The 14594-nt window shown below is 44.8% G+C and overlaps 1 protein-coding gene across 3 annotated transcripts; it reads left to right on the top strand.

The window, feature by feature from the left end:
- On the top strand, window positions 1-10091 carry LOC122190884 (ETS-related transcription factor Elf-2-like). 3 transcript variants are annotated; one of them, XM_042891020.1, is made up of 4 exons: window positions 1-13; window positions 4897-5092; window positions 6073-6238; window positions 9990-10091. In XM_042891020.1, exons 2-4 carry the CDS (start codon window positions 5021-5023, stop codon window positions 10067-10069), a joined length of 318 nt encoding a protein of 105 aa, XP_042746954.1. In that variant the 5' UTR covers window positions 1-13; window positions 4897-5020; the 3' UTR covers window positions 10070-10091. The 3 variants fall into 3 exon arrangements, with proteins under 3 accessions (XP_042746954.1, XP_042746952.1, XP_042746953.1); XM_042891018.1 differs by lacking the exon at window positions 9990-10091 and adding an exon at window positions 6974-7772; XM_042891019.1 differs by lacking the exons at window positions 1-13; window positions 9990-10091 and adding exons at window positions 428-460; window positions 6974-7772.
- The last annotated feature ends 4503 nt before the right edge of the window (window positions 10092-14594 follow it).

Genomic DNA, 14594 nt, shown 5'->3' with positions numbered 1-14594 from the left:
CACCGCGGGCACGGTAAGGACGCGGCGCCGGCTCCCGCGGCGGGCGGGCCGGGCGGTGACGGGCGGCCGCCCGAGGGAAGGGGTCGGCGGCGCCCCTGCTCCGCGGCGCTTTCGGTTTCGAGTGCCCCTTCGGCGGGCGGCTCCCGGCGGCTGTCAGCGTCGGCGCGGCCTGCGGGGCGGCGGGTCAGCCCTTGTTTACGCGGGGCGCGGGGAAGATGGCAGCGCGGCGCCGGCCGCTCGCTCTCTCGCTGTCATGCGTGCTGCCGGAGCGGCGCCCGGCCGGCCGCTCCCCTTCCCCCGGCCCGGCTCGGGGTGCCCGCCGCTGGGCTTGTGTTCGGCGGCTCCGGCGCGGAGCGGGTGCGGCCGGCCCACGCGCTGCGCTGGAGGGTCCTCGGCGCTCCCAGAAGTGGGGTTCTAGCAGTAGCGCGTCCAGGCTGCTCCGGGGTTTGTGGCCCGAAAGGTGGGGAATGGGGACCTCGTTTCGTGCCGTAATTTTGGGTTGAAACGGTGTGAATGCTGCTGGCGTGTTGGAGAAAGCTTTGTAGCAACGCGCTAGCGTGTGCTGAAAGCTCCTCCTGAGGCTTTAGTACAGCTGCCTGGTTAATTGGGTGCTGAGGAACAGAGAGGTCTGGATCTGGGGTTGTTTGCACGAGCCGTTGCTTCCCGGATCCTGAGGAAGCGAAATAAATGGCTGCAGGTCCTTGTGGGACCATGCCGTGGGTCTGAGCCAGGGTTCCCTGCCCTCTGCCTATCTCCATTGCTATCAGTTATTTAGAAAAGGGAGGTGTTGTATGGCCCCTTTGGTGGCACTCTGTTATGAGGTTCCAGCAGTGCCTACCTCAGAAAGCCCCAGAACGTGAGGCTGTGCATCCTTGTGCTGTGCGGTCGCTTAGATGGGTGAGGGTTTCTGTCTCCATAACTTCCTGACTCGAATGCTCTCACCCCTTTGGCCTCTAGAACATCCTTCGAAAATGAATCCGGTCTTGTGCACACCACTTCCTTTGTTGTTGTGCTGTTTTGTTTTTAAACCCGCATCCTTAACTTTTTTCTTTGCGTTGGTCCCTGCTCTTTTATTATGTAAAGTGATGAATAATTTTTCCCTACTCTGATCCGCTGGGGAGTGGAAACGGATGTTAAGGGCCAACAGTTGGCACGGCAGAGAGAGGAGGCCTGGGACCAAGCAGGGCAGTGAGGGGTGAGAGGGGTTTCAGGGCCAGTGGGAAGGGAACCTGCTTGTAGGGTAAAACATGGCAGGGTCCAGATAGGTGTACTGAAGTCACAAAGCTTTCTGCAGAGTGCTGGTGCTTTTTATGTCACCACGAAATTGCATGTCCATAGGATTCATAGGCTTCAGCTATTGAGCTTCCAGAACAAACTTTGGGTGGTCAAATGTCTTGTTAAATAAACGTGGAAGTTGAGTTCCTTGAGATCCTTGCTGTGTTGGTACACTGTTAATTGGAGCCATGGTAATAATTCCTGTGTGTTCAGCAGTAGAATGACTGCCTTGTGAGGTGGGGGCTCTGATGCTTGGGCACGTGTTGTGACAGGACAGTGTGCTCTGAGCACTCCCCTGTTTGAGTTGTTTTTCTGTACCCATTTGTTGTAGTTGATAAGCTGCTGCAACTAGCCTGGACTGTCTGTTTTGTTTTCCTGAAATACAAAGATTGCCCCACGTCAGCTTTTTGGGCAGACCTTATGATTCTTTAGCTATGGAGAAGTTGTTTTTTTCTGCTTTTGCAGAAGCTTCTCTGATTCTAGACGTGTTCCATGTTTCAAGAAACCACAATGAACTCACAATTTCTTCTGTCAGGGAAAACATCTTGGAAAGGCTTTTCAGTTGGCATAACGTGTTTCTTTTTAAGTTTGTAGGTCTCAGGGTGAAAGTGACATTTACTGGTGTGCTCGAGGTGCTGCCTGTGCAAGACTGCTTTTGTACCCGTAGGAAGCCTTGGTTGCAGTCAGTGGGATTCGGCAGCGATCACAGCTGCTGCATTTCTGTCTGTATAACTGATTCTGTGTGCAAGCCAACTTCTTTAGCTATTCTGACCGACCCAAAGGAAGGCCTGCTTGAAAGCCCTGGTATGTGATAGTGCTGCTGGCCTCGGTCCTGCTCCTGCGGCTGTATCTGTGTAGGTATCCACATAAATCTATCCTTGGGGTTCTGGATGCCAACCGAATAAAAGGGAGACATTGTTCCGGAGGCTCGTACACGTTTTCTGAGTGCTGCAGGAGCAGCTGCCTCCCATCAGTGTTACCCAGCGTTCCGGGTGTTTTTCTTGTTTTCTGTGTGGGTGCAAGCGTGTGGAGCTTTTTTCAAGCGCCGCGTTTTCTTTTTCTTTTGTTTGCTTACAATTGAAGTAAAACTAAACCGACTTGCACGTTTATGCTGAGTTTTGTTTTGAGCCAAACCTGGCGTAGGGAGGTGACGTGCTGTGCCATCTTTTTCATGCCAGCTTATCGACTTCAGTTTTCTAATTCTTTCGAGCTGTGTGCTTGCTTTGCTGTTAAGTGGAGAGCGGTTGTGTGCTGAGGGATTGACTTAAGGTTCTGTTTTTGGATGGCTGTTACGTGCTCAGCACAGCTGTGGCACGCAGTGTTTTTAACCTTGTCTGGTAGTTGCTGAAAGCATCATAGGAGTGTTTGGATTTCTTGTGGGGAGGTGCTTGGGTATGTAGACAGACCATTTTGCGATTCTATTTCTGAGGGTGAGAGCAGCTCGGTTTCTTTCTGTTTTCCCACAGGATATGTGTTTAAAGAATTAGATGTGGTGCAGCAAAGCCCTTTTCCCTGTTGTAAGGGACTTGATGGGGAACAGGCCCAGAGTTGTCTGAGATTCAAGGTGGAGGCAGGAGGATGTCCTGGGGTGTGCTGCTCTGCGATAGGGTAGAGAGCGAATGCTTGGCCACTTCCTTCAACAAGAGATGTGTCTGCAGGACTCTATCGCATGCACAGCCCACGCCTACCAGGATGTGTGTTGTTCTGTTTGTCTGAGCGCTGCTAAACCAGGTTGGGTCAGTGGGCTGCTGTCTTTTTCCACCCTGCAAGGTTGTTGAATAAGTTACTGAATAGGAAGAGTCTCTGTGTAAAGTTGGAATCCTGATTTCCAGAGACTCCGTAGCTTTCGTTGATTCCTGGACTGTTTTGTGTCATCTGTCTAAATATACCACCTTTTAGTGAACGCGAGGGTGTAGTGCCCTAATGATTGTCCCATGTATTTTTCTCTTGGAGGGTTTTATTCGTTAGAAATATTGGCTGTGCCTGGAAAGTGAGGATGATCTAAGAGTGTATGTGTTCCTTACATCGCCCTGACTCTGCTTCTATGGGTAATTGCTTATTCGCTTGGAGAGAAATCAGTGCAGAATTCATCTAAGCTTCTCCATTCCTAGAAGCCAAATAAATACATTTCTTTCTTTCTTTTTTGGCATAATCTGATCTACACATGAAGCATTCTCTCTTGCTGCAGCTGCGTTAGCCACCTGTGTGGGATTATCGTAGGTTCAATATGACCAGACAGGAGTCGTGCTCTAGTATACGAGTATTTATTTGTATTGCTATACAGCATGGGGACCAGGTTAGGCTATGCAAGAGTGCTGCCTGAAGCTCCCTCTGCTTTTGTATCAATGCGTTATTCCTGAATTGCTGGAATAATGTTGGGGCTTGGAATTGGTTGGAGCCTGTGCTTCCAAACTGAAATAAATTTTCCATTTGTTGGACTCTTTTTTTGTTGGGTTATGATTGTGCTTGGCAGTATTTCTAATGTGGATGATCACAGAAAAGTAGAACAGTCTGTTTCCAGGATAAGTGGTTTTTTTTCTTTTCCTTTTGGTTATTTTTGTCTATGTTGGGCTTTGGAGTTGTATTACAACCATCATGGGCTTGGGTTAGGAGGGTCCCCAAGGATCATCAAGTTCCAACCCTCTGCTACAGGCAGGGCCACCAACCTCTAGATCTGGTACTACACCAGATCAAGTTGGCTCATCCAACCTGCTCCAATGCATTGATCTCAGTGCAGTTAGCTGCAAGGGTAGTTGATATCAGATTGGCTTCTTGTGTCTGACATGGAATATGTGCTTTCTCCTGTGGAGCTAAGAAGCTAAACTTCTTAGGTTGCATCGTGCTGTAGCAAACTGCTCCTCACTGCTCGGGGTTTATCTGCCTCTTGGAAAGAAACAGGAGATAAACAGTAATACTTAGGGTAGATATATTGTAGCTGTTTAGAAACAAAGCTCTACTCCTCAGTCTGGTCAGGAGAGATGGAAGAAGTTGCAGGTTGTGTATCTCTGTAAGCTCAACCAGTCTGTGATTTACCCAAATTAGAGTGTTATGATGTGCAGTGACCTTCTTCAGACTCTGGACAGTTTCCTCTAGAAAAAGGAAAAAGTGGTGCTGCTACAGTGCTTTTTAATTTAAAAGATAATCATCTGATGTGTATTGATGGGATGTGTGTTATATAAAAAAGGCAATATGGTTGAAAGTGTTATAATGAATCTATAGCTGTTGTGGCTGTGGAATCGGTAGAAAAAAGAAAGTGTCATTTAAAAAAAAACATATCCTGACTTAATAGTAGCTCTAGGAAAGCCGTGCTGGCCCAAATTGCATGGTTTGTATGTATCTGTACCTCTGTAACTTTGAATTTCTCACTGATGTCAAACATCAACATGGTTGTTATTTATTATCTTTTAATAAAAAGTTAGCCTGTTAGTCTGACAAGTAAGCTCTGTCTTTTCTATATGGCTGTGTTCAGTGTTACCTTTACCAAGGTCAGCACAATCTTTCTCTTGTGTTCGCTGGTGCCCTTTCTTGATGTAGAGATACAGCATGCAGTAACTTTCTGAACTGGTGAAAGTCTTTTCAATATCAGCGGTGCAAATAACTTAAAATTATTTTGTATTTCAGCCGCCCACTCCTAGCAGTTGTACAGAAGTGGATTGTGAATGTAAGCCTTTGATAACCTCAGCCTATCAGCATTATAGTCCTTGGGATAGATAGCAACTCTGCAAGCCTCTTCAGGGGATGCACCATGACATCAGCAGTGATTGACACTGGAGGCCCTGGCCTGGAGTTCGACAGCAATGGGATGAAAAACCACGAGGTTAGACAAATAAGCAGAATCTATTTACTAACGTGCTTTATACTTTCTATCCTAATTTGAAAGAAAAAGCTGCTGTATGCTTGTGTGTGAAGTGGACGAGGGAGTGTTTACAGAGCAGATGGCTTTTCAAGGATCTCTTAGCACATAGTTGTTTTAATGCAGAGAAGTGGAAGTAGGAAGCTTTGAAGCCTGCTGTACAATTTTAGACTGAGCTTCCGAAATTAAATTCAATATTAAGCATCTCTTTACATTAATGGTCTTAGGTGTGACTTAAGGTAGGATCAGGTGAGCAAAACAATAGAAGGACCTTTTTCAAACGTTGTATTTGCTTTTATTTTGCATTCTTAAAAAAAAAAAAAAGAAAAGAAAAAAACCCACAACAAAAGCATTCTACTGTCCTGTAGGTAGTAGTAAATACTGTAGCTGGCAGGGTTCCACTCCTGCAACACTTGAACAGATTAAATATACTGCCACAGATATTCTGATCCTAAAACAAAGAAAGATAGGCATGTGGGCTTCAAATTAGCTAGTTCTTTTATGGTAACGTACATACTTAATCCAAAACATGAATGTTCATAAGATACGGGTCAGACAAAGGTATGTTGCAGTATGTGCAGAAAGGCTTGATTACATTTCGTATGGAGCAGAGTGAGAAGAAACACTTGGTAAAGCTGAGTAACTTAGAAGCTTGGTCTTTTCCAATATCTTAAGATTTAAAGCATCAGATAACTTTAAGTGCTTAGAGTCAGTAAAAAAGACCTTTGAGATTCAGGAGTATCCTCTGAGTGAACAATAAGCTCTACTTGTTTTTTTTTTTTTTCAATCTCTTCCTTTAGAAGAAAATTTCCTTTAAAAGTCTTCACAACTGTTATAATTATTCAAAAAATCTGTAAAAGCATAAGAGAAAAACACTGATTTGGAGTTCAACAGTGCAGTATTTAGAGGGTTTTTTCTTTTTTTTTTTTTTTCCCTTTCTATAGGAAAATGAGCCAGTCTCTGAATTCCCAGCTGTGATTGTGGAGCCAGTTCCTAGTGCCAGACTAGAACAGGGTTATGCTGCTCAGGTCCTGGTTTATGATGACGAGACTTATCTGATGCAAGATGTAGCAGAGGAACAAGAAATTGAGACTGAAACTGTGGAAACAGGTAGACTTTAATTTATTTTTTCATTTCTTTCTTTTCTTTCTTTCTTTTTCTTTTTCTTTTTTTTTCTTTTTTTTAGTAGATTTTCTTACTTTTAGAGGTCCCTGAGGAATGTGGCTTTACGTTTACTCACAGGGTAGAGATCCTGACCTGGGATCAGACCTGTTAGCACTGCAGTTAATTGTACTTAGTTTCAGCGGCAGCAGGACTGGGGTTTGACAGGTAAAAATGTCCCCTCAGGTTTAGCATGCTGTATTTCTAGCACTGTGTGCCCTCATAAGTAGGGTAATCTTCATTTATGCGTTTGTTACCTACTTACGTAGGCAGTTAACTAGATAACCTGGAGCTCTTTAAACTCAGCTGAGCCAAGAACCTGGTTAGAATTTAGTTCTACTGTGTGTCTGAGCCAAATAACTGCAGGACAACTGGCAACATGGACTGCATTGTTCTACTCAGCCTATCTTCAAACTCTTTCCCCCTCCCCAAGAGCTGTGCGCTTTGTTGCTTTCTTCCTACCTTTTTGGTCTGAGAGCAGTTTTATTGCTGCTTTAGTGGCAGGAGCGCATGGCTGAAGGGAATGGAATTGGACTGTCCTGTTACAGGCAAAAAGCTTAATGGACTGAAATTAACTCATGCTATACGGTGAAATAAGTTATGAATGAAGAAAAGAGTAGAGCTTGGGCATTAAAGCGCCTGACCTGTGCACAGAGAGATACACGTACCTCTAACTTTCTGCAGAACACATGCTCGTGAGCTCTGAACTTCCTGAGGAGGACCACTGGCTGTTTGAACTGTCTGAAAAAATGAAGGCTGTGCTCCTCTGAGAGCCTAGTGACATCTGATGGTTCAGGCTGCTACTGTGTTGCAGTGGCTGTCACCCACCCTGTCTGCTTTCTTGTGCTGCTCGTAATCATCAAACTTTGAAAAACATTCCCCTGTGCTAATTTTGCTGGAACAAATAGCAGAGAAACAATAGAACTAAAATGTTCTATATTTTTCCTAGAATTAGCATGTTGATGTGGGGCAGGGAACTGCAACCAAAGGGAGGAAAAACCTGCCTGGGCAGTCTGTACTAAACCCCTTGAGTGGAACATGGCTGGCTGATACACATACCTTGGGGCTGCTTAACTTAGAGAGTTTGAATTCCTGTTGTCACATAGGCAAAACACAGCTGGCTGACTCTTCTCACAGTTGCTGAACTTTGTAGTGCAGTAAATATGTGCACGTTTCCATCAGACAGAGTGGGTTAAAGTCCAGTTTCTCCCTAAACAGTGGATGCAATTGCTCATACATTTTTGGAATCGGAATGTTAATCTCATGTGGCACTGCATCAAAAATCACATGCATCAACTTTGTAAGATACGTATGAGCGAATTGTTCAGATCTTGGAATGCTTCCAGTTTAATGAAATGCGGTTTAAATTAAATATACTAATTGTAAGTTACATTAATGTAAAGGAAAGATATGAACTGTGGCTTTTTTAGAAGTTGCTTTTCACTGTGGTGACAAAACTTATGAAGGTAAGTGGGAGGTGAGGGTGCTCCTCCCAACAAGCTGACTTTTATGAATTAAACCTGTATTTGAAAGCTTTCAAGTGCTGATATTTTGATACCTTCTGCATTAAGTAGTGTTGCTTTTTGGACATGAAGTATCCTGTTTCTCATGAGTAAGATTTTGATAGCTTAATGACTAACAGAGCAGCGCTCTTAGAATGAGGAGCTATTGCAAGTGAGCTCTTTCTGTCTTTAAGTATTATGTTTTGGCCACAGTCAAGTGGGGGAAATGCCAATTAAGAACTCATAGTTCTTCTCTAGGATTCTTTCTTTTTAGCTGCTGTTCAGAAGTATATTCAGTACGTTCAGAAGGGCAGGAAATACAAAGGACCTAGGAAACATTCACTTGGGTTATGTGCCATTACAAGCAATGGACTGCAGGAGTGTAAACTGCAGTGTGTTTTATTTCCATGTTCATTGCTAAAGGTGTTTGGAAGGAAGCAGCTTGACATTGGAGATGTGGTAGAAGATGCTATCGTTGGTGTTAATGAGAAAGCAGGCTAAAACAGAGAAACAAGTAAAGATGATATACTAATGCTAAGAGCATTTCAGGATCCCTGTTTGGTGAAGTATGTGCTTCTGGTATGTCCTAATTTGGATACACACATCAACTTGTTTTCTGCGTATCTTCGGAAAAAAAATCATGTTGTTCAATGAACCCCTTCTGTACTATGCAGTTAATTGAGTCCTGTATAATTTAGTAAAAGGCAGCATTTCTAGCCATCAGATGCATGGATCAGCGCCCTTTGTGATCAGCATGGTAGGGTGGCTGACGTGCTTCTTGGTGCATTGAACAGTCCAGCCATTAAATCCACCTTTCCAATTTGGAGAGAAGGATGTTGTGGGACGGTTGTGTCCAAGGCCTTATTCTAAAGTATGGTTACCCGTAGGCTCTACGGTCACCTGGTAGCAGCCTTTCACTATCTAAAGGGGAGCTACAGGGAAGAAGGGGACGGACTGTTTATCACCATCTATGGTGATAGGGCAAGGGGAGATGGCTTCATAGTTAATGAGGGTAGGTATATGTTGGATATGATGAAAAAGTCAGTTACAGTGAGGGTGGTGAGGCGCTGGAATTGGTTGCCCAGAGATGTGGTGGAAGCCTCATCCATGGAGACATTCTCAGTCAGGCTGTACTGAGCTCTGAGCTACTTGAGCAAGCTGTAGGTGTCCCTGTTCATTGCAGGGGAGTTGGACTAGATGACCGACCCTAGCTGGGCCTTCTAAGTGTTCCTTCCAACTCGACCAATTCCATGACTCTATGAATGCTGATGATTTTTTATTTAATTTGAGGGCAGTGTATATGTACATATCTGTATTTCTCCTTTTGGACACTTTCCAGTCATCCGCTAATCTATCTTATCTATCTTGATTTGTCGCTCGGGAATCATTAATCATAATTAGTCAATCAACTATAAAATTAACCCATGAACTATAAAAGTAAAGCCCAACAAGGTTACCATAAGAAACACCAGCTGGTTCCAGTTCTGTTTGTCTGTCCCGTTCCAGGAAATAAGAAGCTACCTGTGTGCTGGGAATGGGGGAAAGACTTGATTAAGAGAGTTATCTAGGGAAAATGAAATGCAAGGGTTTAAATATTTTCAGGTGCTCATACGACATTGTCGGTGGAAGTAAAAAGCCTTTCTGATGTTTCAAAGGGAAAGTGTCAGCCTTACATTGAAATAATATTTATCTTCCTGTGCACAGTATCACTCTTATCACCCTTTGGACTATTGGGAACAGAGTTACCAGCTTTGTTTATTGGAACAGTCAAAGTGTTTCTATCACAAGCCTTCTTAACAATTGGTTTATAATACATGGATTTTGTTTGCTTCTACTTCCTGATTACTTATCCATCCTTACAGTGTTTAGCCCTTCACAGCAAAACCTTTGTGGTTTATGTAACAGCATAAACTGCCATCCCTAAAGGAGCAGCCTCTCTGAAATGGAGTTATTATAGTTGTCTGCCATGACACAGAGCCCCTAACGTGGATGTGTATGTTAGTTAATTAGATGATGTAATCTTTTGATTTACTCTCTATGCAGATCTGAAGGTACCACAGGCATGATCTGCTGTTCTTGTATGTGGATGATGCTTTGTCTTTGAGCCACGTTTCTTTGAATGTGGTGTTCCATCAGAAGTCCTCCTATGGTGCGAGCTGAAATTCTGGTTTAATTCTGTAAATGGTATTGCCACACAGGGATGGAAGGTGTGCATGAAACTACTTTCATGTACCTTCATGGACATCTGAAAACGAGCCCCTCCAGGATTACAGTCTGATGGAAGAATATTGTGCTACAAAGACAACAATGATGGTATGTTTGTCTGTGATCTCTGAAGGTTTTTTTCTGCCCGGAAGTTCCTGTAAGTTATCAAGTAAATTGATAGCCTTCGTTAAGGAGGAAGGAGATGGATATGCAGTGAATTAAGGCTTAGCTCCTCCCCCGATAAAAGAAATGCTTGAAGAAATGTTTATTTTTAAGGCAAATCTTCTTTTGGAGAGGAAATTTCAGGTTATTACTCAGTTATCAGCATGAGAACCAGTTACGTGTGTCTGTGTAACAGAGTCCCTAATTGTTACCTGTTCCAGTATCTGCATCTCCTTGTCTTCTCTCATCATCATTGAAGTTGTTTTCTGCTTGCTTATTTTAGGTGTGAACCTGTGAACCTTTTGGTTTCTAACAGTTGTTAAATGAGATATACTGAGATCTGGTAAAAGCCTTACATTTGATTTGATTATGTGTACGTTGGGGTTAAACAAAGCAAAGTATCCTTCACGTCCAGACGTGATTTGATTGAACTGCCTCTTCTACAAGACAAGTGGGCATTTGGTGGGCATTGCAGTAGTGCTGACATATTGTGGTGATTGGTCTTTGTCTCCTTACTCAGACAGCTTGACTGAAATTATTCTAAGTGCAGAGCAGTGTGCTGTAGAAGGCTGTGCTGATTAGAAACCAGAGTCTGGATGTTCCATGAACCACACTGAACTCTCAGCCTAAGCTGGTGCTGCCTTCATCAAAGGGCTGAGATGATGCCCATTAGCCAGATGAAAGAAAAAAAATCAGCCAGGAAACTTTGAGTAAAGTGCAGAATAGTTGCTCTACTGCAAGGATTAAATGTCCCTAACATGTTCATAGCTTTAGAATGCGAGTTCACATGGTGTCAAAAGAGAAATTGCTACTACACTGGTGTGAGTTCTCCCACTGTCAAGAAATGCATTGCATTTTTGCTAGCTAAATATCAGTGAGGATGAAACAAAATGATGCCCCTCCAGTTGCATGTGCTACTTTGTGTAGCTCTTGGAGCATTCCTGCTGCAGACAGGAAGGCCTGTTTTCAGTGACGCTTTTAAATCAGATGCAAAATTGAGCGGCAGCTGAAATTTTGTGTCATATTTGCCGGCGTTTCCTTTTCTGAGATATTAATGGAAAGAGCTGCTGCAGGTGCTCTGTGGTTGATGTGTTTGTGTAGCAGTAACGGCCTGGCTGTGGTATTCAGTTCTGTCTAGATTTCAGGTTTCTACCTTGCTGCTTTCAGTGCTCCTTTGGTGCTTTAAGAAAAAAAAACAACATTGCGAAACTTAAGTTCGTTGTTATAAAACCTAATTTAACGTATGCTTTTCAGTCATTATTATTTTCTATGGTAAATATGAGGCTGACTGAATGGCTTGCTAGAATGGGACGTTCTGACTCTCACGCTCTTTCCAACTTCCTAGTCTAGTTCTAGTTGGTAGTGAGGAATTGCAGACTGTTGATCAAAGAGTCAGCCGCTATATTTTACTGATGGAAGCTGAGCGACTTTGTAGTGTGTGTCTTGAAATCAGAATGCAGTATGATGTATGCTCATGCCAAGACAAATTTGGTGTAAGATAACGGTATTTATTGATCAAAGGTCTGGTGACTGACTCATAAGGAATAATTTTATTACAATTATGCAAGGGATTGCGTATAACAATATTTTTTGAGACATAGCTGTCTGTCTTATTCTGCATTCACAAGAAATCATGCCGGTATTGAGACTTCAGTTATTTTGAATGACTCCTTTCTGTTTATCTGTGGTATCCAGTCCTGAGCGTGTTTTCCTCACTATGTGGGATCGCTAGTGGCCGCACGAATAGTTAACACTAGGAGCCTAGGTCTACCCAACCTGTTATGGTGTAGTCGGAGACAGCCTTAGTACAGTCCAGCCACCCTTCTTAGTATCTCGCAGCTTCTTTGAGGGGCACGTTGTGTTTATCTTGCCGTTATTTCTGCTATTTTCTGTAGTGGAATCCACAGGGGATGCTAGTGATTATGGTGATAGGCTGATAAAGGGGACTGTTGCATCCTCTTTCGTGTTTCTGAAATCTATTTACGTCAGAGGGTTGCAATGCAATGAAGTACCAGCAGTTTCATGGTTGCTGTCCTCAACAATGGGCTATCTCTGTAATTGCTCGACGTGAATTGCATGGGGATTCTGTGAAAAACTGGCCTGGAATTCTGAAGTTACTTGAAACTTTCTAGTTTGGATGGCAGTTGAGTATTGTTCCTCTGTTATCACTGAGTAATAGAATGGCCTGTGTTGAAAAGGACCACGATAGTCATCTAATTTCAACCCCTCTGCTGTATGCAGGGTCGCCAACCACCAGACCAGGCTGCCCAGAGCCACATCCAGCCTGGCCTTGAATGCCTCCAGGGATGGGGCATCCACAGCCTCCTTGGGCAGCCTGTTCCAGTGTGTCACCACCCTCTGTGTCACAAACTTCCTAATATCTGACCTAAACCTCTCCCGTCTCAGTTTAAAACTGTGTCCTATCACTACTGCAGGCATTCGTGTAGACTACAAATGCCACCCAGTGACAGATTGCTGCCTGCCCTTGGCTCCTTACACAAGCAAAGTCAAACCAATCACTGCCAAGAATCAGTAACTGCTTTAAGATAATTTGCCTTTTCTGGCCATAGCTTTATCATTCTGGAATCGTCTGTGGATAAAAATAGTTAAGTACATGTCTGTCTTTCCAATTCAATGTTTGCCATCAGAGATGGGCATGGAAGGATAAAGGTGCCATTAGAGGGCTGTCATTTTAGCATGTGGAGTTACAAAGCTTGTGAAGGACATTCCTCAGGGAAGCTACAATCTGCTAACAGAGATGTTTCCAAAGAACTGTGGTGGAAAAGGAAACTTGGCATGGGAAACTGTGGGAGATGAGACTTGTAATTCCTCTGTAGTTGCTGGATGTTGTACTGGTTTTGAGGACTGCCCGAGAAAGCACTGGATAGATGAGCCTTTCTCTTTGCAGATCAGCTGAAACCTTTCCCTTTGTCTTATTTTGAATTTGTACATCAGCTGCCTAGCATGCAGTTAATCCCATCCCGCTTCTTCTCTTGGGTCGTCTTTCACTATTAAGGAATAATCAGTATAAAGGTGAAACTTGTTTCCTTTAACTTGAATGGAGTTGTTTGTATGCGTTATTAGGAAAGGGTGAACTTAGAGCTATTTTACTCCTGTATTCCAAAGTGTAAGGTGGTATGGTTCACTTACATTGTATTCCTGTTATCCAAGTGCCTTCTCTGCCAGACTCTCAAGTGCGTGGAGTTGGAGATGTGTGTCTGCTGGAAATGCTCTTGAAATCACTTGTGAATGCACTAAGTGGTAATTCATGTGTGTCATTAACCTTAGTGTCAGCGTGGGCTTTCCTGAACAGTGGGACGCTGTTGGGTTTCTCTTTTCTCCTTATTTTTGGCAGTCATTGCTTGTAGCATGTGATAAGGTGTGGGTCTACTTGGAGGAGGCCAGGCTGCCTTGCCAGCTGAGCTTGCGTGAACTTGTGACAGTGAAACACAGCGTATCCTAACGGGTTTAAAAAACCCTGCATTTATTTATTAGCAGCGGAGGAATGGAAGTTCATCTTCACATGGTCCTATTCTGCAATATAATTATTTCTTGCCTCTCTGGGCCTTGTTTTATCGTTTATATCGTTTTATACTGTTTTTGCAGCCCTGTTGCTAGCCCACTGCCTAGGCTGGAGGCTTTAAGAGAGATTAAAAAGTGCATGCTTGCTTTTTTTCCCCTAGCGACTGTAGGTTTGTTTTTTTTTTTTTTTCCCACTTGAAATAGTAAGATTAGATTACTGGGACGAATCAAATCGCGTTCAGCATAAAATACCGCAAAACCACGCGGTTCAAACACAAGGAACCGCAGGGAAAAAGCGGCCTTCCTCCTTCAGGGGGGTTGGCCGGGCAGGGAGCTGCGTGCCCGCGCGGTGCCTTTCCGTGTCCTTGGGCCTGGCTGCTGGGGAAGGCGGCGGTGTCCCCTAGCGGGAACGCGTTGCCAGGAGGAGCGAGCGCTGCGCTGCCTGTGCGTGCGGGGCTGAGAATGGTGCCCCACCAGTGTGTGTGTATGGGGGGGGGAGGAATACGGCCGTGGAATTGCGCTCCTAAAATGCCGTGAGAGCGGCGGAAGGAGTAGGGGGACATCAGAAGGATGCGAGGTGCTGAGCGGAGCAGTTGCGGGCTTTTATTCTGAAAGCTTCCGACTCGCTCTGCTCCCGTCCGTCGCGGGGATGCTAAAACGGGACGGCAGGCGGCCGCTCGCAGCCGCGGCCTTTCCCCTCGTCCGCCGGGCCGCGGGCAGTCTGAACTCCGCGCACAAAGCGGCGGTTCGCCCCCTGCGTCATCGAGGGAGGGTCGGAAACGCGCGGCCGCAGGAGTCCCCGTGCGGGCCCTGCACGCGGAGCTCCGCGCGGTTGGGGCGGCGTCGCGGCACCCGGCGTCCGCCCGCCCCCGCCGGCACCGCGCTGCGGGCGGCGCTGCCTCGCTGCCGGCGGG

This window comes from Lagopus leucura, unplaced genomic scaffold (assembly GCF_019238085.1).
Source record: "Lagopus leucura isolate 7727_CA_CO unplaced genomic scaffold, USGS_WTPT01 100-6_obj-0_obj, whole genome shotgun sequence".
Taxonomy (NCBI): domain Eukaryota; kingdom Metazoa; phylum Chordata; class Aves; order Galliformes; family Phasianidae; genus Lagopus; species Lagopus leucura.
This window is presented reverse-complemented; position numbering and strand designations above follow the sequence as displayed.

Coding starts and splice junctions, on each gene's coding strand:
- LOC122190884 (XM_042891018.1), top strand. CDS start 5,021: ATGACATCAGCAGTGATTGACACTGGAGGCCCTGGCCTGGAGTTCGAC. Junction 5,093..6,072: donor ATGGGATGAAAAACCACGAG/GTTAGACAAATA, acceptor CCCTTTCTATAG/GAAAATGAGCCAGTCTCTGA. Junction 6,239..6,973: donor GACTGAAACTGTGGAAACAG/GTAGACTTTAAT, acceptor AACTTTCTGCAG/AACACATGCTCGTGAGCTCT.